Genomic DNA, 23,060 nt, shown 5'->3' with positions numbered 1-23,060 from the left:
ATCATCATGCAAACGCACACAGAGAGGCAAGCACAATTGCCAGAAGGCTATCTTTCGTGCTCAATCTAAAATCAAAGTAAGCTAGCCGGCATTAAAATCAATACAATGCCAAAGAGAAAACGTTGAGCAAAGAGAAGGCCGGCTGGCTACTTTCTCTCACTGCAAAAACATTTAAGAGAGGCTACAGATCATAAAGATATTTACGTCCTTTTTTAGATATATGTACATACATATATAGTGACATATTCACATATCCAAGAAATAAGAATATACAGCGTAGGCGATTCCATGCTGAACCAATGTAAGCAATCCTCATCCAGAGCAGGCGATGCCGCTCTTCAATAATCTTAGAATCACTAAGTGCCCTCCATGGGTGGCTATTAAATTATTGTATACAACCAATATCCCAAGCGGGCGATCTCTTTGTAAACAGAAGAGCAGCACAATAAATATTTTTGTCACAAGAATTTAGCTGAGATCAATTGAATAAAGACGTAAACCTAATCTTTTGTGTGAATTTATTCTCCTTAGCGTTGTCCTTAGTCAACTGACGGGACATTAGTTCGACTCAATTAATAAACATTTTACTATATGTATACCCACATTGAGAACATTATAATATTGAGAATAGGTATGCCTACAGAATGTATGCGTTGTAGGAGTTTTCAGGATCTCTGTCGGTTTCTGTCCGAAAAGCTCATTTAGCTGATATAGAAACAATAAGGAGAAGTGGCATATCTTTGCTGTTTTAAAATACATGTGTGTTTGGAAATTGCAGGTGGCTACCTGAGTGAGAAAGAAAAGCATTTTGAAAATAGATTAAGGCATATTTGAACCCGTTTATTCCTATTCCACCAGCAGGAAAATCGATTTTGTGGTGTCCTTTTGTATAAAACAGATTTAAAATATTAAAATTTCTACATTATTCATACAACTTTTCCTTTGAAGATCAATCGAGGGATTATTTCTGAGAGTCTGAAGAACTTTTATTTTCAGTATCGAGAAAATAATGTTACGTATCATAACATTTAACAGAAAATAAAAACTTTTTAATAGCTCAAGGGTCTCTTAGAACCAATGTGGACATCCATTTAATATTCAAGTGTTTCTACTGTAAATGTAATAATATTTAATCAAACGAAAAGGGTGTTTTGAATGGAAGTTTAGTTATAAATCTGTATGATGAATAACCTGGTCCTGGTCATGTTAATCACTGAGAAACCGTATCACTTTTTCAGCTTGATGAACTTTGACGCGAACTCGTAGACGCCCACCGAGTTGTTATTCTTCTGGTCATATTCCACCCAATCGTCCTCAGACAAGTCGACATCCTCAAAGGCCTGACCGTTCTCTGAAGAGGAGACGCGCCATCCGGCTCGTGGTGAGAACTCCACAGGCTCCACACCGCGACAGTCAAAGACGACTATGGTCTTGAAGCTACCGGCATCGTCCGCAGTATACGCAACTGTTGAGAAGAGAAATCAGGATAAGATTAGTTAGGATAAAGCCTGGTTCTGGACAGAGCGCTTACCATTGGACTTCTCCACGATATCGATGCTGTTCTCGCGGGCACACATCTTGCACTTCATAACGAAATTGGAGCCGGCTGCATTGCGGGTGTCCTGCCCCACGCGCTCCGACTCTGTGATGTCGTGCCACTTGTCCGACTGCTCTCCGCAGTTGCTGCAGGTGAGCTTCAAAAAGAAGGGGTAGTCGGGGTGGCTCGTCTCCAGCTTGTCTATATTCTCCAGTGTGGCGGAGATCTGCAGGCCAACGCGAACCATTCTCTTCAAAGTTTATAAAAATATTTACCTACACCAATCGCTAGCCAGAATCAGCTGGTTGAAGTGCTGCCAGATGGCGCGTATACATCGCAGTGGCAGCACCGGCAGAGTGACTGAAAATTTTGGCAAGCAGACGCGTAAAAACAAACAATAAATACGTTTGAAAGGAGATTAGAATGGACTTGAACATGAAACCTTCCCTGGCTGCCGATGAAATGTTTTCGGAAGGCCCTGGCTACATGGAAATGGACGAGGTAAGCCTACCAGCAAGGTTTTAGCTGAAAACAGGAGATGTTAAAATGCGCAATCTTCCTCCTTGCAGTCTGGCGGTGCCACAGGAATGATGATGGATCATCTCCCGGCCAACGATAAGCATGTCCACGCCGACTTCTATAACGACTTCGATGATCTGTTTGATGAAGACAACTGGGCCAAGGTCAAGAGCTCCTCGGACAACGCAAAGTAATAGGTTTAAGTGAAGCGACTAATAAAGTTCAATCAAAACTACCACGAGCTGCAGTTGCGTTAAACGCGTTCTGAATATTTAAACACGGTTCAATTATTTATTAATCGCTATAATTTATTCATTTGGTTCATATAACTAACGTAAATTGCCAGGTGAAGATAGTGCGGAGGTGGACTTTAACTTTGGCGTGGCGGTAAAACAAAGAAATGCAAAATTTTGTACAAACACGAACTATTCACTAAAGTTAAAATATCGAACTGAGTTGCAGGTGGAATGAAGCAAACGTAATAAAGATAAATACAAATTTACACATAAAACTAGCTTGATTCATTGAGTTTTTTAAACAAATTGTACGCGGTAAGGCTGCATCTCTGTCCATCCCTGCCACAACTATCCATCCAATGGAGTGCCAAGATAGACCATTGACACCTCGGTGTTGCCGTAGACAGCAGATACTGTGGGATAGAGCTTCTTGTCTGGTAGCCCTGCAAACGGAAGAGCGAACGGAAGGATAGATAATGTACGAAATCTGGCACTTGGAAATTCATATCTCACCCCGAAAGGCCACGCCCAGAAACTCGTAGTTCTTCTCGAAAGACAGCGTATTATCATCACAGTCGAGTATGACGCGTATCCGCTCGCCCACCTGGTACTTGGGGGCGTTGTTAAGCAACGGGTAGCTGCCCTGCATGTCCCCGTTGTGCAGCAGGTGGTTCTCGACCAGGTTCCAGCCCCAGCTCTGCTCGTCGGAACCCAGCAGGGCTACATAGCCGTGGCACTGTAAGGCCGCCTCCTTCGTGGATATGCCAATGACCGCCACGGTGCCCAATGGTCCTTCCCAAATAACCTCCCACGCGTGGCGTCCGTGCTTAAAGCCGATTTTTCCGCGTGCCGCATCTGTGCTCTGTGCCACGGGATTGCTGACGAACATAAGAGACCAATTAGAAGATCGCGAGGCCGTATGTAGATGGACGCCGGTTAGGCAGCCTTACCGATGCAGGGTGAATCCATTTGGCTTTATGTACACGTTGCGCGAACAGTCGTTCGGGCTCCAAGCGTGGAAGTAAGCCCTGAGCTTCGTCTTGTAGGTGGAGAGGGAGGCCAGCAAGTCCGATTTGAGCGCCTCCTTGGGCAGCTTGTTCAGGCAGTGCCAGCGCCACACGTCGCTGATCTCGTCGTTCAGGAAGTGATACCAGCTCTTGCACACCTGCGAGCATTTGCTCAGGTCGTCCAGCTCCAAGTAGGAAAAAATGACTTCCAGGACATTATAGTTGCAGAGCGCTGCCACCGGATCTACCATTCTGTGGCTGCGGCTGCTCCTCCGCGGGAGCTGAGCGCTGAGTGCTGAGTGGGTGGGGGCGGTCTTGTTAAACTCCTGAGGAATTTCGGCTCGGCTGATTGTTTGGAGCCTGCTTTGTCATTTTTCAACACCAAAATCGGGGTAAATCTTTTTATTGGCTCCGCAGTGTGACAGTGTTGGGCTGTCGTGAAAATAACGCAGGGATGCGCAGTGGCAACTTTGTTTACATTCGCGGCCAGTGCTGTAAATGGTCGCCGGCCATCAGCTGCCTGATCGATATGTTGAAGCCAAATATTTTCGCTGTCATCAATTTCAGTTGAACCATTCATTATTTATGTACCAAGTACTTTTCATTAATTAATTAAGTTGAAATCTTTGCTTTCAGCGGAAGGAACCTAACTTAAAATACAGAAAAACCTCATTAGCATTTGACGTACTCCAGCTCCTCCGGCCTCTAGGACGCGCCACAGATCTGATCAGGATCTGCTTTCATTTCTTTCTTTTACAAAAAAATGTAAACTTATAATTCTCAAATTGGAGTTCGAGAACTGACAGGGATGTGATATCGATACTTTTCGGATATCCTTAATTTTATATTTTATTATTTTGTACATATTTTTACAAGTTTCGGACAATGGGCATTAAAAATGCAGGTAACCACTCAAAAATATGGGTAATTTCGAAAGTTTCACATGGTAAAAAGTCCTTAAAAATTGGATTCGAAAGTAGGACCAGTGTGGCCAGGCTACAAGGTTGCCGAAACACTGCCACTGGCTTAATTTTGGTTTTGGTATTTTCAGCTAGTATTCTCATTGATGCGATTGATGCGTAAATTGGCGCGCACAGCTGCTTAGCCTTTCCCACATGAAAACGAAAAGCAACGACTTGGTGGAAAATTTGTGCCCATCGTGCTGTGTCTCGAAGATTGTTTGATTCGTGTTCCAATACCGCGTTTGAAAGCGACGAGTCCGGCGAGTCTTTTGCGCCCTAGCTGTTGAAAATCGAAGCACGCCAAGTCCGCGAAAAAGTCCCCGAAAAAAAGGCTCCGCGGCGATTTTGCGGCCGCCGCTGTGTGTGTGTGACCAGAAAAAATGCTCTGGAAGTGAACAAAAATGCGCTCGCCATTTTGACTCGAACGACAGCGAGTTTGCAACTTGTGCGGAGAGTGTGCTTGTGGTCCGGGTCCGACCCGATCCGATCCGGATTTGCACACGTGCCAACCCGTGGGTGCAGTACGTCACCCGCCCGCGCCCCCACCCAAACCCATCGATACAGGTTGCTCGTGTCCGAACCTTCCGTTTGGCGACCCAGCGGTAAGCGTTACGGGAGCCTGCACCTGCCTACCTGAGCGGCAGTGACAACAACAAGAGGAAACAGTGGACACTACTGCTGCTGCGGCTGCTGGTACTGCAAAGATGGCGCACACCTCCGCGAGCGGTGCAGTGAAGGCGGACGAGGTGAATTTCTTCTTCCGGGACGAACACGGTAAGTGGGCGGAACTGGAGGGACTCCCCCCATCCTGCCGTCAGGATAAATGGACTGGCATTGCGTTGGTGTGCGCGCTCTCCCTCACATATACACACACACCCGCACTCTCGGCGACACGCACACACGCATGGATGGAGGCGGGTGCGATACTACAAAGTTGCATGGGCAGCGTAAACGCCATCTTTTCTTTTTCGGGTTTCTTTTGACTACAATATTCATCGTTTGATACGCTTTAGGGGCCCCGAGACGAGTTGGGGCGCGCAGCGCATTGCCACAGTGCTAGGAATTGGCAAAAAGTAATAATAAAAGGCAGATACCCCCGCAAAATAACAACTAAAATCGGTTTGCCACCACCCCCCATTCCACCACCATCTTCCATTCGCCGCCCATCGCCCAGTTGGCGCGCTCACACACACACACTCTCTTACCCGCACACACACCGAAGCATTTCTCCCACATTTTATCGGGCGTCCAACAGCTGATTATTCCGCTTAGCTGCTGCATATTCGGGGTGAGGATTTCGCATTTCGCGCAGGCCGCCTAAAGGATTTGGCCAGTTTCAGCCATAGTTTCGGCGTAAAGGCGTTATATTCTGTCATGTGTCCCCCCGTGGCGGTTAGTGGGGAGCGCGCGAGTGGGGCTCGAGGTACCGAGAGAAAAAGGCCAAGCAAGAACAACAATGCCACACAAACACACGTACGCACGTCAACGAAGCTGAGGCCCAAAACAGGCGAACGCCAAACATGTGTAAGCGACTTTGTACACGTGTGTGTTTGTGGATTGCCGCGTTTATGCGCCAATTGTCGCAAGAAGTAACTACCAAGCAACCGCCCACTCTATAGCGTTCAGCTATTTCAGCTTCTTACCAACAAGTATACTTGTTATTTCCTCGGTGAGAAGATGGTTTTTTCTTAGTAAACATATTGTTTAATTTAAGATTTAAATAAGATAGGAAAATGATTTAACTCTACACTTTTTTATTGGAATTTTTTTTGTCTGCAAATCAATTCAGATAGTTTTATTTAATAGGTTAGCAGAATCAGTATGTTCCCATAACCACCCTTTTGAATGACAATAGATTCGTTCCTTTCTTTTTCGAATTTGTTGCACGCATAAACGCAGTTTTAGTGTCGGGCCGGTGGTTAACTGGTGTTTGGTATGGCCGAACTATGGTACTGCTGATACAAATATCGAGGATTATTTGTTCCTTTGAACGTTGGGGGACACTGCATGTCGAGTGCACGGCTCCCAGGACCCTCCGCCCGTATATACAACCATATTCCATCGGTTAAGCCTCCGTGAGTCATTCGCAGGTGTGTGGCGGGGCAAAGTGAGAGAGTTGGCAGATATTTTTAGTATTCTTCGACCCTTTGCTGTTTTTGTTTTGAACTCCTCCTCATCGCGATTCTTCTTCGTCCACTTGCTATGTTTGTTGTTATGATTATGCAAATATCGGGCGGCGACAGGTGAATAATTATCCCATCGAGCAAGCTGTAAAACTTAAAATGCTTAGAAAAAGCCGGTTACATAGGCATGAATCCCAGGGCTGCCACCTTCCGCAGACTCGCAGAAAAAGTAGGGATTCACAATACATGAAGGATTCATTTTCTACCCTATATATATATTCTTGATCAGCGTAAACAGCCGAATCGATCTAGCCACGTGGTAATTTAAATTAATTACAAATCTCAAACCAACTAAAGTATTAGTCTAGTTTGATTTAGTTAAAAAAAAAAAAATTAATTCATTTATTATGGAAATGATAGTAGAACACGACTCACACGAATAATATCCTTTTGGGTAATATCTTCAAGCAGCAACCAGTGACTGGCCAAGTATCGTCCCCAGTCACGAACTTATATCGAACCACCACTAATTTGATAGGGTTCACTTTCGGTCACGTGCTGCTCATCTCTATGGCCAGGCGATCTGGTTTCGGGTTGTTTCTGTTTTTGCTTCTGTTTCTGCATCTTTATCCTTGTGCCACCATCGTGTGTACACACACGGCGCCCCTGTGTGTGTGAGTGGGTACGCGTAGATGTATGCACCCCTAATGTTCCACCGCAAAGATGGATGTTATATGGCCGCTGGTGTTGTAGCTGCATTCGCCGCCTCCAGTAGCGCGCTCAACTCGATTCGTTTGTTTCGTCGCTTCGTTCGCTCCATTCTCTTCGCTCGCGGCGCGGCGAACACAACGCATCGTTGATAGTACCACACGCATACACTGCCGCATTTGTATCTGTGAGAACACATACTTGCAGTTGTGTTATCAAAGAAGCAACTCAGCCGCGTGTTATGTGTGTATCCGAAACTCAGGCGTACGATTCTCGCATCTCCTCCCGCAGGACAAATCGCCAAGATGCTCAAGCCGGCCCAACTGAAGTCCGAGATGGAGGGCGGCAAGTCCGCCGTGGTGTACGCCACCGGATCATCGGCGCGTAACAGCGGAAACGTCGGTGGAAGTGGCAGCGGCATCGGGAACGTGGGACGCATGGGCGCCTTCAGTCAAATGGTGAGCTCAGATAGGGTGTTCCCTTCGCCGAGGTAATCATCTAATCCATTCTTGCTAATCTTCAGGGCTCCGACAATCAGGGACAGTTCATACGGCTGCAGGACAACGGATTGGTCATTCCAAAATCAGAGAGTAAGGCACATCCCTCTCAAGCGCCAGGCGCACGCCTTTATTAACCTCCTCGATCGGTCTGTTTTCCAGATACTTCGTACACGGCTGTGGTGGCGCAGAAGAGCACAAGCGGAGTCAGCGGCGGCATGTACGACGTGGTGAGTTGGTCGCAGAGTCTGCATTTTCCGGGTGGAACTGACATCCCTTTCATTCCAGATAAAAGGGGATCGCTATGTGAAGTTCACGCCAAACAATCCTATGAAAATAAAATCAAAACTGTAAGTTCTCACCCACGCAGGGGATGACAGGTTATAGAAGCTAATGCATTGGTTGTTTCCCGCCATTAGCCATGCCATTCAGAGCAACTCCCTGCACTCCCTGTCCGGCTCGTCGTCGTCAGTCCAAAGGAAACGCAAGCCGGACAAGGCCGGAAAGGGCCTACGCCACTTTTCGATGAAGGTCTGCGAGAAGGTGGAGGAAAAGGGCAAGACCACTTACAATGAGGTGGCCGACGATCTGGTCAGCGAGGAGATGAAGAACAATGCGTACGACAACAACTGTGATCAAAAGAATATCCGACGTCGTGTCTACGATGCTCTCAACGTACTGATGGCAATCAATGTTATCTCCAAGGACAAAAAGGAGATTCGCTGGATAGGCCTGCCCGCCAATTCAGCCGAGGTATGTTCTGTCCGATCTGCCAGCCACCGCTCCAGTGCTAATGTTTTTCCATTCGAGTAGCAAGTCCTGGCCGTGGAAGAGGAGAACTGCCGCCGGCGCGAGCGGATCAAGCAGAAGCACGAAATGCTGCGGGAAATGGTCATGCAGCATGTGGCATTCAAGGGCCTGGTCGAGCGGAACAAGCGGAACGAAAGCCAGGGCGTGGTGCCGTCGCCAAATGCCTCGATTCAGCTGCCGTTCATAATCGTGAACACGCACAAGTCCACCAAAATCAACTGCAGTGTAACCAACGACAAGTTAGTCTCTCCTCTCTCCTCACTTTCCGCAAGACCAATTCCCTACTAATCTCGTATCCGATGTGTTTTCGTCTCGTGTTCCAGGTCCGAATACATTTTCAAGTTCGACAAGACCTTCGAAATGCACGATGATATTGAGGTCCTCAAGCGTATGGGCCTCCTGTTGGGTGAGCGAGCATTCCAAGATTACCCTTTTCCTTGGAGATTAACTTTTATAACTTGTAACTCTCGTAGGGCTGGATAAGGGAGAGTGCTCGCCGGAGAATATTGAACGAGTCAAGTCCTGGGTGCCGCCAAATCTCGCCAAATACGTAGAAGGTAAAGAGCTAGTGGAATCCTTGTAATATTTCGTTTTATTTATGCCTACATTGTCTACTATTCAGCTTACGGCACTGGCAAGACAGTGGAAACCATGTACGATTCGGACGACGAGGACAATGAGTTCAACGGGTACCTGGAGACGACCAACGAATCCCAAGGCTTTGCTCAGCACTCGGCACAGCACACCACCACCGATGGCGAGTTCAAACTGGAGCTGGATGATGACGAACTTGAGGACGACATCGATTGAGCTGATGGTGCCGCCGGCATTGTGCCATCTTTTATGGCCGATGCGGACGCGGATGCGGATGGAGGAGTTGCAGATGCGGAGGATACATTTAGTTTTACGTTTATCAACGCATTGTTAGGTTTGCCACGCTAGATTTACCCTCTGGCTAGGCAATTCACTCCCCTCCAGTTCACTCCGACCCAGCCACTCATTTGGTTCTGTTTACTTTCTCAATGAGAGACTATTAAATTATAGAGAGCCGGAATCGGAGGTTCATGTATGTCGTGTACATGTAGTTGCATACACAGTTTTTACTTGTATCATTGAAGATTTATGTTTAAGCTCAAAACGTTTTTAAAAATAATTTGTCTAGTTAAGCAGAAAGCCCGTATTTTAGTGCAACAATTTACACATTATTCAGCTAATTGGCCCAGGCAAATGTTCTTCTCTTATTAGTTGTTATGAGTCTCCCTGCCCTACCCCTCCTTGCCTTTTCATGTTTGGGTAGGCCTAAGTGAATGCGATTATGTTACGGGTGGTAAATGTCTCTTAATTATATATTATATACCAAAATTGTACACACAACCGTAAAGAAATGCAATTATTTTTGAAAGGCCACTCGCAGTTTGAACTGCAGACAAGAACGAACATATGAAATATGTTTAAATTGCTTGAATAATTGATAAACAAACGAACGAATGACGTTTGACCATGATTTTTAGTTGACAATGGAGAACAGATAATTGCAAAATAATCAACCTACCTAAAATTAGTAATAACATTTAAAGCGATATACACATTTTCTGAATTTGTATTTATATTATCGAACTCTCTTCAAGTGAATACAAAGCATACAAATACAAATACAAATTAGTAAAAGTCAAAGTAGAAGGCGTTAACGAGTAAGTGTCGAGAGCATGTAGTTGTGTAATAAATCGAAATAAATAATGCATATTGATGAAAGGAAATAACAAATGAAGATCCAGACGAAATCGAGTATCGAGTTAATAAAGTGATTTGCATATTGTAAAATATGATAAACCCAGCAGCGCATCGTATTTTCTCTCATTCCACAGAAGCACCCTTGATGTAAATAACCCAGCGGACAAAAGAGCGGCCCTTAAGCGGGTGGATTCGAAAAATGTCCGCTAAAGATATTAAATGCGGTCAAAGAATCAGACTTTACGCATTACTTTCGCTAAATGCTCAAAAACGGACGAATAGCGGACTAGTATCTGGAATTCTCAGGATTATACCCGCTAATAATTTCGTAAAAGGTCCGCAATTGAAATCTTATTTCGGTTCCAGCTTTTGCTACCACAAAACCTATGACAGGAGATTGACTTTATTATTGTGTAAGAGTCTGAATGGGATGAATTTTAATTTGACCACCTAAAAACCGAAAAACTATCGTTTTTAATATCATAAACGAAGTTTTTGTCTGCTGGGACTACAGGCGAAAGTACACAAACAAAACAAAAATAATGCCGCATGGTCTATAGGATGTTTACTAAGCTGAGTAATCGATTTTAACAACTAAATGGAAATGTACAAAAGGCGGAAAGCCAACTTAAAACATAAGGAGGTGCATATACAAAAACTGAACACCAAACAAAACTAAACTTAGAGGTAATTTTCACGCGAGTTGACCAGAGCTCAGGCGAAGCCCTCTCCGAATGCCGCTGCTGATGTGGAGGGCGGACCTTCCTGCTGGGCGGCCAAGTTAAAGTCGTAGTTCATTTGCTGCTCCAACGGTGGCGCCGCAAAGGCCCCCGCAGACAAATCCATCAGCTCTGGCTGTGGTTGTGGCTGAGCGGATTTAATTTGCTCCTGGACCTCCTGTCGCATTTGCTGAGGCGACTTTACATAGTTGATTGGAATGATGCCGGAGGTTCGGCCATCAATGGTGGCCAGAGCCCAGCCAGTATTGAGCAGGTTAAGGGTTTGCTGGATATCGCGGGGGGCCACTTGGAGCGACTGGCCGGCGCGCAGCGAAAGCTCGCTCTGGCTGCGTCCCATAAAATCGTAAACAGCCTGGGTCTGAATCGGTGTCGTCCACTTGGCCGGATTACGGGCTGCGGGAATGAAAGTAAATACATTATTCGCGGGCTTATCTTAACAGTTTGCGGGCCTTATCGTTCAGATTATAGCACATGGCCGGAGCAAAGTGCTCTCTCGATTAGATAAATTAAACTGTGCAATGTGCATGAGGCGTACCTTCTTCCTGAGCGGTGTTCGTCACGGTGCCCAGCAGCTTCATGATCAGATAGGGCGCAGTGAAGATGAAACTGAGAAAGGCCAGCACCGGCCAGGGCGAAGTACCCTTTCGCTGGGCTTGAGGCGCGCCTCCTGTCTGGGTATTGTTCTCGTTCAGGGCTTCCGCAAAGGCTTTCTTGAAGGCCGCAGATGATGGATCAAGATTCGACAGGCGAAGCCAGAAGAGAATCCTGAAAAGAGGAAGCAAGGAAACTTGATCAATCACTCGCACTTTTTCACTACCTGCCTGCGCCACTCACTTCCTGTAGATCCAGTTCAGGCCACGAAAGATCGCAAAAGTCGTCCAAAACTGTGCAAACACACTTCGCAGGCGTCCAAAGTTCGCCGCCACTCCTAGAATGGCCCGGAACGAGCTGGTCAGGGCGAAGAACGTCGAGTCCAGCATGGAGGCAATGTTTCCAATCGCCGATACCAGCGATTCGATGCTCTGGAATGCTGGCCGCGAGCTGGCCTCGGCCATCTGAATAAACCGCTGCTCAGGATCGTTGGCCCCCAGCGCTCCAAATCGGCTATATCCACTGCCAAAGCCCGCGCCGTAGCCGCCTCCATAACCGTAGCCACTACCGAAACCACCTCCCATTCCGCCGTATCCGAATGAGCCGCTGTTGAAGCCCCCGAAGCCGCCCCCGAGGCCGTAACTGTTGCCGTATCCCCCGCCGAATCCGTACTGCTGTGTCTGTTGGAACGGTGATTGGGGCAGGGGGGGCGGCTGCGCGGTGCTGGGCAGCGCCCTAACATTGCCGTATGGAGTTCGTAGAACAGCCTCCGGAGGACCCATGCCACTGGACGGTCCCGGTCCAAAACTGCTCGAGGGCGGAATCAGAGGCGCCTCGCTGATCACCGCACTACGCAGGTTGTTGTTGTCGACCATGGCTACGGATTCCGACTGACCAACTTCAGACGAGTAAAGTTTTGTGAACTTTACCCCACGACAGATTCTTTATCTGCGCCGCGCTACTTTTGGTGGGTTTGCGAAGGCGGTGCTGCGTGACAGCTGGGGTTCTTGGGGTGCTCTTTCCCTCACTCGCAGCCACTCTGGCGTCCGATATTGTCAGTTTTCGAGGAAATTTGGCCGGATTTCAGGAGACAAAACTTTTTTTTTCGTAGATTCAGTCACCGTGTTAGTAAACGCCGTTAAAGCAGTGCTGCAAAACATTTGGAAGAACAGCTGTTCCATGCAAGCGTTGCCATATGTCGAAAACAGTTAATATATGAACGAAAGTCTGGCAGCACTTTTTTAAATGTCATTCGATAGATTAAGGGGTTTCTTAACGGTCTTAGGGACTTAGTATTCAAATTATTTTGCAGTGCAAGAAACTCGCCACCGTAAACATATTATTTTTCTAAATTTACAAATATTTTTGAGTTAAAGAAACCCGCAAAATAATATTAAATGCCAATGCATGAAAACTCGCATTAGAAGTGCCATATAGTCCTCTTGCTCGCACTTGTGTGAGCCCTATGAAGCTGTCAAATCTTTAATGAAATCTCTAATTAATGTGGTAATGTCATAATACTATTATGACTGTCATACTATTGTCGACTCACTCGCACTCGTCTCACCAACAGGACTACCTTATAGAATTGTATCATGCATCCAAGATTTGACAATAGTACAAACGGAGCATAAAAACTTATCGATAGTATCGACAGTATATCTAGACGAAAGTTGTTATTTTGGGGTTTGTTGTTTGAGCCGGAGACTTCCGAGAATCCTTACGGTTTCTAAGGCGTAATTTCCAGCAACTCCGCCATGGCCACCAGCAAGGAGTTGTGCTCCATCCGGGAGTGGGCTCCGCTGACCGACGTCATTGATCACATTCCGGCCCAGCTGCAGCGCGGGTTCTTTCCGGCCAATCTCAATCTGACCTGCGTTGACGCCACCGAGCAGTTCCTGGCAGTCGGCAGCGACGCGGGCATTGTTTTTTGGTACAACCGCCAGTCGGGGGAAATGCAGAAACTCAAGGCGGAGGTAAGTGATAGCGATGACAATGACTCATCCTCAGACTCACCCCCGGTCTTGCGTGTGAATCCCCCATTAAGCGTGTGCTCTTCCCTCCCCCTTCCACTACAGGTGGCCACTCGAATAACGTGCGTGCGTATTGTCAACTCGGTGGAGTATATGGTTGCAGCGGGGTGCGCAAACGGGCAGGTGAGCATCTTCCAAATCCAGAAGGAGCTGCCTCGAGACCTGGACCTTGTGGCTCCCTGCACGCGTAGTAGGCCCATCGAGCGCTACACCATCAGGGACCTGCACAAGTGCGTGGTCAGCTGTTGTGAGTGGTCAAAGAACGGGATGAAGCTCTACTCCGGCGATCGCCAGGGTGTAGTGGTGCTCACAGAGTTCGATTACCAGGCAGTAAGTACTAGATTTACCTGCAGAACCTATAAAAAACGCTAACGTATTCCCTATAACAGCACCTCAGCAAGTCCGTAGAGATTCTGAGCGAAGCGTACGAGATCGTGCAGCTCAGCGTTCAGCAGAGCCATCTGTTAGTGGCCACACTCTATCGCTGCATCGTCTGCCAGCGCAACGCTAGCACCTCCCAGTGGACGATAACGCAGGTGGGCAAGAAGGACCGGAAACAGCTTATCGACTGTGGAGCCGTGTTTCTCAAAAAATCGCAGGACCAAACGATGCAGCTCGTCTGCGGTCGTCCTGGCCTGCGCTTCTGGGTGGCTGACATAGCGGGCAACGTCTCCAAGACCGTGTTGTTCAGAGACGCCGTGTTGCGCAGCCCCACCTGGGAGATTCCCATCCTCAACCCAAAGCAGTTCCACGAACCGTCCAGTAGCCACCACTTGGCCGGATCTGCAGCTTCATCTTCAGCTCCGCCTGGGCCATCAGGAGCGGGCAATGGCGAAATGGGCTACGTGGCTAGCAGCAACTTCCGTCAGCTGTACCTGTACGATGGTTGCGACTCACTGTTGGTGACACACGACGACGCCACCCTGTACATTCTGAACTTGGACAAACTCAAGGTGGAGGCAGTTGCACGTGGGTTCCGAAAGATCCTCGACTTCTGTGTCTTTGGCAAGGAAATATTTGTGCTGGAGGGCGAGCGCTCGCTGTTACGATTGGCACCACTGCCTGAGCCGCCGAACAAGAAGGCCAAGGTGATCTTCAATCCACTGATGCCGCCACCTGTTCCGCTAATGGGTTTGTCATCACAAAGCGAGCGACTCGAGTCACCGCTTGAGCTGCAGGCAGAGCCCGTACTGCAGGGCGCTGAGGAGTGCTTCGAAGTGCCGCCCGGGGAACAGCTGGACCTGAATGTACCAATAGAATTGGCCGTCGAGTCGCCGCTGGCTCAGCAGAACCGTCGCTTGGAAATATTCCGCCGCATCGGCGAAATGGACTTCGACCAGTATATCGTCCACACCAGCAGAAAGACATGCGCGGACAAGGCACCGCCGGTCAGCAGTGGTTCGGGCATCGTGGAAATAGGCCACGAGACGCATGAGCTTAGGTTGCCACTCACAAATGCCGCCACACTTATGGAAGCCAGCTACTGCCAGATGGAGAAGTAAGCATACTTTATTTCATTTTACCCTTACCTCCTTATACAAATTGAATGCCTTGCAGCAATGGCCTAGCATCGCCGCTGGACATGAAGACCGCTTTTCTACAGCACCTGCCGGACGCTCTTAGTCCCGTCACTCTGCAGAAGACGGTCGCGGAAAAGGCCAAGTCCCTGGCCGCCGAACTGGACTTGCCCGAGGTGCACTTGGTCCCGCTAAGCCAGGAGGAGTTGATTGCTGCCAAGGCGGTGACGCCCGAGCTAAGCGAATCCCTCATCCGGTGCTATCCCACCACGCAACTGGAAGAGACCAGTGTCCAGACCACCTTACAGGGACAAACACATGACCACATCGCGGACGCAGACTATAATGCCGGTCAGCCAGTGGATGGAATCCGACCCTGTCCGCCACTGAAGCCCAAGGTGGCGCCACTTAAGTTTGTCAAAAGCCAGCCAAAGGCAACCCTTATAGTGGAGGATGAGACGGAATACAGTAGCTTCCTGCCCGACTTTCGGCGGGCAGGAGACCCTCTGCGCAAAGAAACCCCGCCGGCCACCAGTGACTCGAACACCTCCAGCGAGTGGGAGTTCTTGGACAACTAGCTTGATATTACCCAAATGTTTTTTAGTTTTGATTTCCAGCTTATTGTGTTTATGCTTATGCATTCCTTTGCTTCGTTCGAGCAAGTGTTGTGCTTATCAGATTGTGATCACCGTGATTTTTTTCGTATTTATAGTGAAATTTATAATAATTGTACATAACTAGATATAGGCTATACGCACGAATCTGAGCTTCAAATTGTATCAGCCAGTTATTTGAGTTCCAAATATCTTGGCGTAGCACTCGTAAGCACTGTATTATTTGTCATTAAACCCTTAGTTGCCAGAGATTTTCGAATGATTAAGAATGCGCTACTTGAGTTCAAGGTCGCCCTGCGAAATACATGCAGTAAATTTACGTTATACAACTGAGTTTTTTTCGTCCTCAGCAGGAAATGGATATGGACTGATACCGAGCACACTTGGTCGTTATATATTTTCTGGAACTACGTGCCAGCTTAGAGCTGTCGATAAGGTTGCATGTGAGGGAAACGAGACGCCCACTGCAGCATGTGCCTGTCTGCCTGCTGCCTGCCTGGTCTGGTGATTGCTGCTGGGCGGACTCGGTGCTCCAATGGAAAAGTTTTCGCATAGAAACTTCTCGATCCCCTGAAATTAAGCAACGGCCCATCGTAACTCAAGAAAGCCAGGCCCACTCCATTGATTGGTCAACAAATAGTAATTTGAGTTCGCACTGAAGGCGACTTCAATTGAGTGCAATGGAAAGTTTTCTCAAAGAAGCATCGCTAGTTTCTGAATTCTTGATTCCAGAAGATTCGCCAAAGCCGCTTGTCTGCGCTCTCAGGAAGCCAGCCAAGAAGCTGCCGAAATGATACTAGCATGCCAATGGTTTATGATTTTACTGCTGTCAAAGAAAATCCTAGTTTTATTTTATTTTACTTATTGTAATATTTCGATGGCTTAAGATCAGGCAATAGGAAAAATGAAAATGTTCGTAACCATTAATATGTGGTAAAGGGACATTTCTAAATTATTTCCCGGGATCTCATTCTCCAGATATCTCTATTTTACTTATTAAAGTATAAAAATTGAAATATTAGAATGTTCAGCAAAATTTTTGTTTTATAATTATTATTTCTCTGATTAACGCTGATCCCTTTAAAGTTTACTACACCAATATATTCCACAATGTATTTACGTACTTGTCAGCGAGTTTTCGTAAACTTCATAATGATGTCGTTAAAAAAATTGGTTATTTAAGAAAGTCAATCCAACTGCTTTTTACTCTGGTTAGTTACAAAACTAGATTTTGTTTTAAATCATTTGCAAAAAGACATATTATATTTATACTTTGCGTATATATATATCGACTCGGATGCTAATGAACTTTCTACTACTTTATGTTGCATAAATTCTTGCAACAGGTGTGGCACTATTTTGTGGCTTAATAACACTTTTTCTAAACGTTTAAATACAATTTTTTAATCATTTTTTGTTTATGCTATTTTACTAAACATATTTATAAGCTATTTTTTCTGTTTCTTACTGCCACAAAAAACATTTTAAAATTTTAAAGTATTGCCTGCAAAATAACTTTGTAAAAGAAAATATTTCAAAATCTGCTCAGGGAGAGCTCTATGAATTTCCTTGTTTATTAAAATTTTTCGAAATTAATCTAGAAAATTAAGCAGAAATCTTTAAAACTTTCCATAGCCCATGTATTCCCTTGAATTTAAACTCAATTGGCCATTCAATTAATTATGGAAATAGGTAAATTGAATGCGGCCACCTGGCCGGAGATCTCCAGCGAGGAAGAGAGCTGAAGAGAAGGATTCCCCACTACCTCTGCTGATTGAGAAATCCCACGCATGCCGGAAAATTTCCGATATCGTCTGGTTCCCTCTTAAGTGTGCCGGCCGAGCGTCTGCACTCGGAGCAAAAACGGTTCTAAAACGAAAATCATGCGTTAAATTTTGGAAAGAATTCTCTAAATGGCGGATCGTCAAAGTTTTTAAAGGAATTTTCCCCAAATGTATGAGAATAGTTTGTTTTATTTTGTATAGTTATGAAAGTTGGAGCTTTCCTGTTTGATTTTTGTTCTGAGTGTGGGAGAGAGCGTGGCAGTGAGAGTAAGAGAAAAATATTCGCTGCCGGGAATCTATAAAAGCTGTCCGCTTCCAGCCCAAGCGAGTCATTCGCCGCGAACTCTTGCTTCGACCACAACAATTTCAGTTCCTGAAACAAAGCACATTAAACGCGCTAATTGATAAACAACAAAGTGCTCCCCAGAGAGAAGAGTAAGCGGAAATCCCACACCCAACCGAAAATGAAGCCCACCAATGCCTCCACGCTGGAAGTCATCTCCCCGAAGGTGCGGGTGGATAATGACTTCATCACATCGGACTACGAGTACCAGACGTCGCACGTGAAGCGCACCTCATCTGGACAGCTGCAGGTGAGCATTTCCCCTGACCACCGGTTGCATGCGGGGTAATCTCCGATCATCAGTCATGGAATTGGCTTTCGGTAGGGCATTTTTACGTTCCGCGCTGACCTTCACATTGAACTTTTCCAACGCGGGCTGTCGCAGATGCTCTCCCGCTACACCCATGCGCACTTTTCCACACTCAGAGAATAGTATCGGGATTATCGTGGATACAAGAGCGCCAAAATAATTATTATTATTAACAAACTGTGCGAAATTTAAATTTAACGTTGAGCTAGCCACAATAACATTTCATGACGTGTAGGGAAATCTTTTAAATTGTAAACTTAAAAGCGTGCATAACTTTTGTTTATCTACTGAACCTAAAAATTCGCATTAAATTGGAGAATTACTGCATAATGTTAAATACTTAACGAATTCTTCGGTTTTTAAAGAAATACCTTTCAATTTCTTTCTTAAGTTTTACATGCGAAGTCTCTTCCTATTATTTGTTTTTAGCTCAATTTGTTCAAAGACAAAAACTTAGAGATAAAAATATGTTAAACCTGCAATTGTACATTTGAATGTTGAATATTTAACAAGTTTGTTGAACAAATTCCTTTTGTTTAAATGAAATGTCACCCTCTTATCGAAACTAATCATTTTTATAGTTTTGAATATCGTTCCCGAGTGTAAGGAGGTATACAATTTCCAGCTGTGCCAAAAGGAGGGGGGAAAATACCAATAGGGCCGCTCCCCAATTCGCTGCAGATAAAAATAGCGATAAGCGTGGGCGGTGTTTTGTGGTTTCACCCACCCACTGGCGTCCACCGTTACACGGCCTGTGGCAATTACAGCGTATTTATTGATTACTTGCACTGTACCGCCTCAGCAGCTGATGATAAACACGGCTGATATCTCGTCACCATCCCGGGCAGCGGGTGGCGTGATTCTGCGCGCAGGCGCCTTTTTCGGGCACCTAAACAAATACATATAAACATATATTCCGCTATAGAGATGTCCAGTAAACCCAATCTGGGTGATTGCGGTCGCTGTACGTGTTCTGTTTACATCATACACCCCCACTCTCGCTGCACTTCAAGGTCAATGTCAGGCGATGGCCGCCAAGAGAGTTCCCCTTCCGAAGAGAAGCGGTGCTCTCTTAAGTGGCGGGACCAAAGAGAGCGCTCCCTCTGCTGCAAGTTCACTGATTACATATTTCGCCGGCCGGCAAGCGGCTTCTTATTTTTGGACAACTTTCTGGCGGACTTTGGCCAAGCACGTTGTCAAATTATTAATGCAATCATCATTATCATCATTACTTATTCATCAGTTTTTATTTGAGGTTCCAATCAAAGAGCACGTTGACTCGGCAGAAATCGGACAAGAAAAGCTAAAATAAAGCATATGAGACTGTTGGATACCTGTTAGTGTTTTTCTTTTTTTTCATTGGAATTATTTTTTAATTTCTTTTAATTATTAATTATTTTGAAGATATTATAACATAATAAATCAGGCAAATAGTAAAAGTAACTTAAAAGTATTTATGGCCCAAGGACCCTTGGGACCTGAACAGCAGTGTTACCCAAAGCTCAAGCCAGCTCATTTCTCTGCCCAGCCTCTGCTCTGTAGTTTCCCAACTAAACCTATGTTTTGGTAATGTTAAATAATAGTATTCAAGGGTAAGTGGGTATTATTACTCCCCCCTGATGTGATATCCCACACATCTGGTGAAATCTAAAGCAGTCAAACTCCCGTCTGTCGCCAAGAGCCCCTGTGATCACAAATACACCCCGCTCTACAACGGGTATTGAAATCAGGTTCGCTTCCCAGAAATCACGCGATCATAATTTATACGGCTACCTGACTTGGTTGGCACGATATGGAATGATGATAAGGTTCTCGCCGGACCTATAATAAGTCCAAACGGGTTGTGCTATGCTATGGTCAAGTAGGGCTAATCGGTTAATTAGCTAATCGCGGCTATGCCATCTTTGCAGGTGCACCCCCAGACTACGGCGCTGAAGATACGGACCGGCCGCCATGTGCCCAAACTGGGCGTGATGCTGGTGGGCTGGGGCGGCAACAACGGCTCCACGCTGACCGCCGCCCTGGAAGCTAACCGCCGGCAGCTGAAGTGGCGCAAGCGGACTGGCGTGCAGCAGGCCAACTGGTTCGGCTCCATCACCCAGGCCTCCACAGTTTTCATTGGATCTGACGAGGCTGGCGCAGACGTGTACGTTCCGATGAAGGAGCTGCTGCCCATGGTGGAGCCGGACAACATTGTTGTGGATGGTTGGGATATCAGCGGCCTGCATCTGGGTGACGCCATGCGCCGTGCCGAGGTCCTGGACGTGGCTCTGCAGGACCAGATCTACGATCAGCTGGCGCAGCTCCAACCACGCCCATCCATCTACGACCCGGACTTCATTGCGGCCAATCAGTCGGAGCGCGCTGACAATGTGATCGGGGGAACGCGTCTGGAGCAGTACGAGCAGATCAGGAAGGACATTCGCGACTTCCGGCAGCGAAGTGGCGTCGATTCCGTCATTGTTCTGTGGACCGCCAACACAGAGCGCTTCTCTGATGTTCGACAGGGTCTGAACACCACCAGCCAGGAGCTCCTGGCCTCGCTCCAGGCCAACAATTCGGAGGTCTCACCGTCGACGATCTTTGCAATGGCCAGCATTGCTGAGGGGGTGAGTTGGCACCTATCCATTCCCCAGAAAATAGATTTCAGGTATATTCTTCTACTCCCATTCGCAGTGCACCTACATCAATGGCTCGCCACAGAACACCTTTGTCCCTGGACTGATCCAGTTGGCCGAGGAGAAGAAGGTCTTCATAGCCGGCGACGACTTCAAGTCTGGTCAGACGAAGATCAAGAGCGTTCTGGTAGACTTCCTGGTGGGGGCCGGCATCAAGCCTGTGTCGATTGCCAGCTACAACCACTTGGGCAATAACGACGGAAAGAATCTGTCCGCTCCTCAGCAGTTCCGCTCCAAGGAGGTAGGTTCTAGGTGCTTTGTCCGCGAGATCAATACTTCATTCGACGCCTTGCCTTGACAGATTTCCAAGAGTAACGTGGTGGACGACATGGTGGCCTCCAACAAGCTGCTCTACGGGCCGGACGAGCATCCCGACCACGTTGTGGTCATTAAATACGTGCCCTATGTGGGTGACAGCAAGCGAGCCATGGACGAGTACACATCCGAGATCATGATGGGTGGCCACAACACCCTGGTTATCCACAACACTTGCGAGGACTCCCTACTGGCCACACCCTTGATCCTGGACCTGGTCATCTTGGGCGAGCTGAGCACTCGCATACAGCTCCGCAGCGCAGAGAACGAGTCCGCCCCCTGGGTGCCCTTCAAGCCGGTCCTCTCCCTGCTGAGCTACTTGTGCAAGGCCCCGCTGGTGCCCCAGGGCTGCCAGGTGGTCAACTCGCTTTTCCGCCAGCGGGCTGCGATTGAGAACATATTGCGCGGCTGCATCGGCCTTCCGCCCATCTCCCACATGACCCTGGAGCAGCGGGTAAGCAAGATCCGTCCGAATACCACCCCGGTTGAATATTAAAACTTTTTGCTTCTTACAGTTCGACTTTGCTACCATTACGAACGAGCCTCCGGTGAAGAGGGCCAAGATCCTGGGCCAACAATGCGCCGTTGAATCTGCCACAAATGGCAAGATTCATGCCAATGGACACAGCAATGGATCCGCCAAGCTGGCCACCAACGGGAACGGCCACTGATAGTATAGCTCCTTGCTTTGGAAATATATAATTGGAATACATACGGTTTAATTGGATAATTTACCAAACTAGACTTAAGATACAATTGTACAATTACTGAATAATCGTTTAAAATAAAACCTAAAACCAGATATTTATTTGCACTGATTTCATCATTCGATGTCTTTATACACAAGCAATACCATCAGAAACAATATAAGGGTAATAAGGATAAAGGGTTTAATTTTTGAGTATGACACAACTTCTATACATGTGTAGTTACAGTATCTCGTAGAAGACTCACATATTCTTTAATTTGACTACTTGAAAAAATTAATTTCTTCTTTTGCTTGATATTATTATGGTACAAAACCAAATGATTTTCTTACCCTAAACCTTTTAGAAAAGCTTTAGCTGTTATATAATATAACAATATCATAATATATAAACCCGCCAAACACTATGCTACGAAAGACCTCGCTCCCTAATCACTACTATGGAAAATGATACTCCGTTTACTTCTGATAAGACCATGGGGTGATGGATAATAAATTTTTATATTCCTCTGGACGATATCGGTATTTATCTAGTTTTTATTACTCCTGATTGCAGATTAGGACTAATGTGCTTGCCTTCAGTTAGTGTATATAAAAAGAATCATAGAATCCAAGTATCACATACAACTTTCATAAACAAAGGCTGCCATGATGTAATGATAAATATTTAATAGATTTGTACTTAAAATGTATATAAGAATTTTAAATTTTGCGATTAATTATTATTAGTTATATCCCAATTTTTACCAATTTAGCTTAACCTTGTTGAAGGACCATCTCGGGCATTATGACGTAGACAACAGAACCGCCTAACTAGACCGACAATCTCCCAATTTTTTAGATGTCTTAAACCAACATGGTTTAAAATACAAGTCAAGTAATCTTCCAGTTGCAGGTGTATCATTAAATCTTTAGCATAACCACTATTACCTTAAATATTTTAGTGAGGGGATTTCATATCGAATTTAATTTACATTTGGAAAGAAAGGGTATCTAGCTTTAGCAAGCCGAAGTTGATTACCTTTGCAGGAGGAGGTAGGTAATTTAAAATGAATATATTTTGATGAAATATTTGTGAAATGGGCTAATCTATGAATTTAAAGAATATTTTAAGACAAATGACTATCTTAATGCTTTGCAAACTTTTGACTTTATAAATAACAAGAGTCCTCTCGAAATATATACTCATGTCAAAAACGAAACAGCTTTATGTATAACCTTTGCTGTAGTTGTCTTCTGAAGACGATCTGTGATAAAAATCGAATCTCGATTTATGTGGATTATTTCGAAATTGTATTC

General features: G+C 46.1%; 7 protein-coding genes across 7 annotated transcripts; 4 read left to right on the top strand and 3 right to left on the bottom strand.

The window, feature by feature from the left end:
- Positions 1-815: 815 nt before the first annotated feature.
- LOC108081824 (UPF0587 protein GA18326) lies at positions 816-1,851 on the bottom strand. The gene is made up of 2 exons (XM_017177065.3): positions 1,532-1,851; positions 816-1,465 (listed from the first exon to the last, which is right to left on the bottom strand). Exons 1-2 carry the CDS (start codon positions 1,782-1,784, stop codon positions 1,227-1,229), a joined length of 492 nt encoding a protein of 163 aa, XP_017032554.1. The 5' UTR covers positions 1,785-1,851; the 3' UTR covers positions 816-1,226.
- A 27-nt stretch (positions 1,852-1,878) lies between these two features.
- LOC108081826 (COP9 signalosome complex subunit 9 homolog) lies at positions 1,879-2,291 on the top strand. Its single transcript, XM_017177066.2, has 2 exons — positions 1,879-2,038; positions 2,107-2,291. Exons 1-2 carry the CDS (start codon positions 1,961-1,963, stop codon positions 2,248-2,250), a joined length of 222 nt encoding a protein of 73 aa, XP_017032555.1. The 5' UTR covers positions 1,879-1,960; the 3' UTR covers positions 2,251-2,291.
- Positions 2,292-2,343: 52 nt separating this feature from the next.
- Fsn (F-box synaptic protein) lies at positions 2,344-3,828 on the bottom strand. Its single transcript, XM_017177064.3, has 3 exons — positions 3,243-3,828; positions 2,806-3,170; positions 2,344-2,735 (listed from the first exon to the last, which is right to left on the bottom strand). Exons 1-3 carry the CDS (start codon positions 3,548-3,550, stop codon positions 2,641-2,643), a joined length of 768 nt encoding a protein of 255 aa, XP_017032553.1. The 5' UTR covers positions 3,551-3,828; the 3' UTR covers positions 2,344-2,640.
- Positions 3,829-4,361: 533 nt separating this feature from the next.
- On the top strand, positions 4,362-10,233 carry Dp (transcription factor Dp). The gene is made up of 10 exons (XM_017177040.3): positions 4,362-5,035; positions 7,384-7,550; positions 7,616-7,682; positions 7,752-7,819; positions 7,878-7,939; positions 8,009-8,342; positions 8,403-8,638; positions 8,723-8,805; positions 8,873-8,956; positions 9,022-10,233. The coding sequence occupies exons 1-10, from the start codon at positions 4,966-4,968 to the stop codon at positions 9,207-9,209; spliced, it is 1,359 nt and encodes a 452-aa protein (XP_017032529.1). The 5' UTR covers positions 4,362-4,965; the 3' UTR covers positions 9,210-10,233.
- A 445-nt stretch (positions 10,234-10,678) lies between these two features.
- On the bottom strand, positions 10,679-12,613 carry Pex13 (peroxin 13). Its single transcript, XM_017177041.2, has 3 exons — positions 11,705-12,613; positions 11,406-11,635; positions 10,679-11,263 (listed from the first exon to the last, which is right to left on the bottom strand). Exons 1-3 carry the CDS (start codon positions 12,334-12,336, stop codon positions 10,845-10,847), a joined length of 1,281 nt encoding a protein of 426 aa, XP_017032530.1. The 5' UTR covers positions 12,337-12,613; the 3' UTR covers positions 10,679-10,844.
- Positions 12,614-13,106: 493 nt separating this feature from the next.
- Positions 13,107-15,954, top strand: LOC108081828 (WD repeat-containing protein CG11141). Its single transcript, XM_017177068.3, has 4 exons — positions 13,107-13,437; positions 13,540-13,824; positions 13,884-14,992; positions 15,052-15,954. Exons 1-4 carry the CDS (start codon positions 13,219-13,221, stop codon positions 15,587-15,589), a joined length of 2,151 nt encoding a protein of 716 aa, XP_017032557.1. The 5' UTR covers positions 13,107-13,218; the 3' UTR covers positions 15,590-15,954.
- A 1,766-nt stretch (positions 15,955-17,720) lies between these two features.
- Inos (Inositol-3-phosphate synthase) lies at positions 17,721-21,857 on the top strand. Its single transcript, XM_017177063.3, has 5 exons — positions 17,721-18,002; positions 19,973-20,671; positions 20,739-20,981; positions 21,042-21,509; positions 21,571-21,857. Exons 1-5 carry the CDS (start codon positions 17,874-17,876, stop codon positions 21,724-21,726), a joined length of 1,695 nt encoding a protein of 564 aa, XP_017032552.1. The 5' UTR covers positions 17,721-17,873; the 3' UTR covers positions 21,727-21,857.
- The last annotated feature ends 1,203 nt before the right edge of the window (positions 21,858-23,060 follow it).

This window comes from Drosophila kikkawai, chromosome 2L (assembly GCF_030179895.1).
Source record: "Drosophila kikkawai strain 14028-0561.14 chromosome 2L, DkikHiC1v2, whole genome shotgun sequence".
In the NCBI taxonomy this organism is placed as follows: Eukaryota; Metazoa; Arthropoda; class Insecta; order Diptera; family Drosophilidae; genus Drosophila; species Drosophila kikkawai.
Note: the sequence above shows the minus strand (reverse complement) of the source record. Positions and strands in the feature narration are given on the sequence as shown.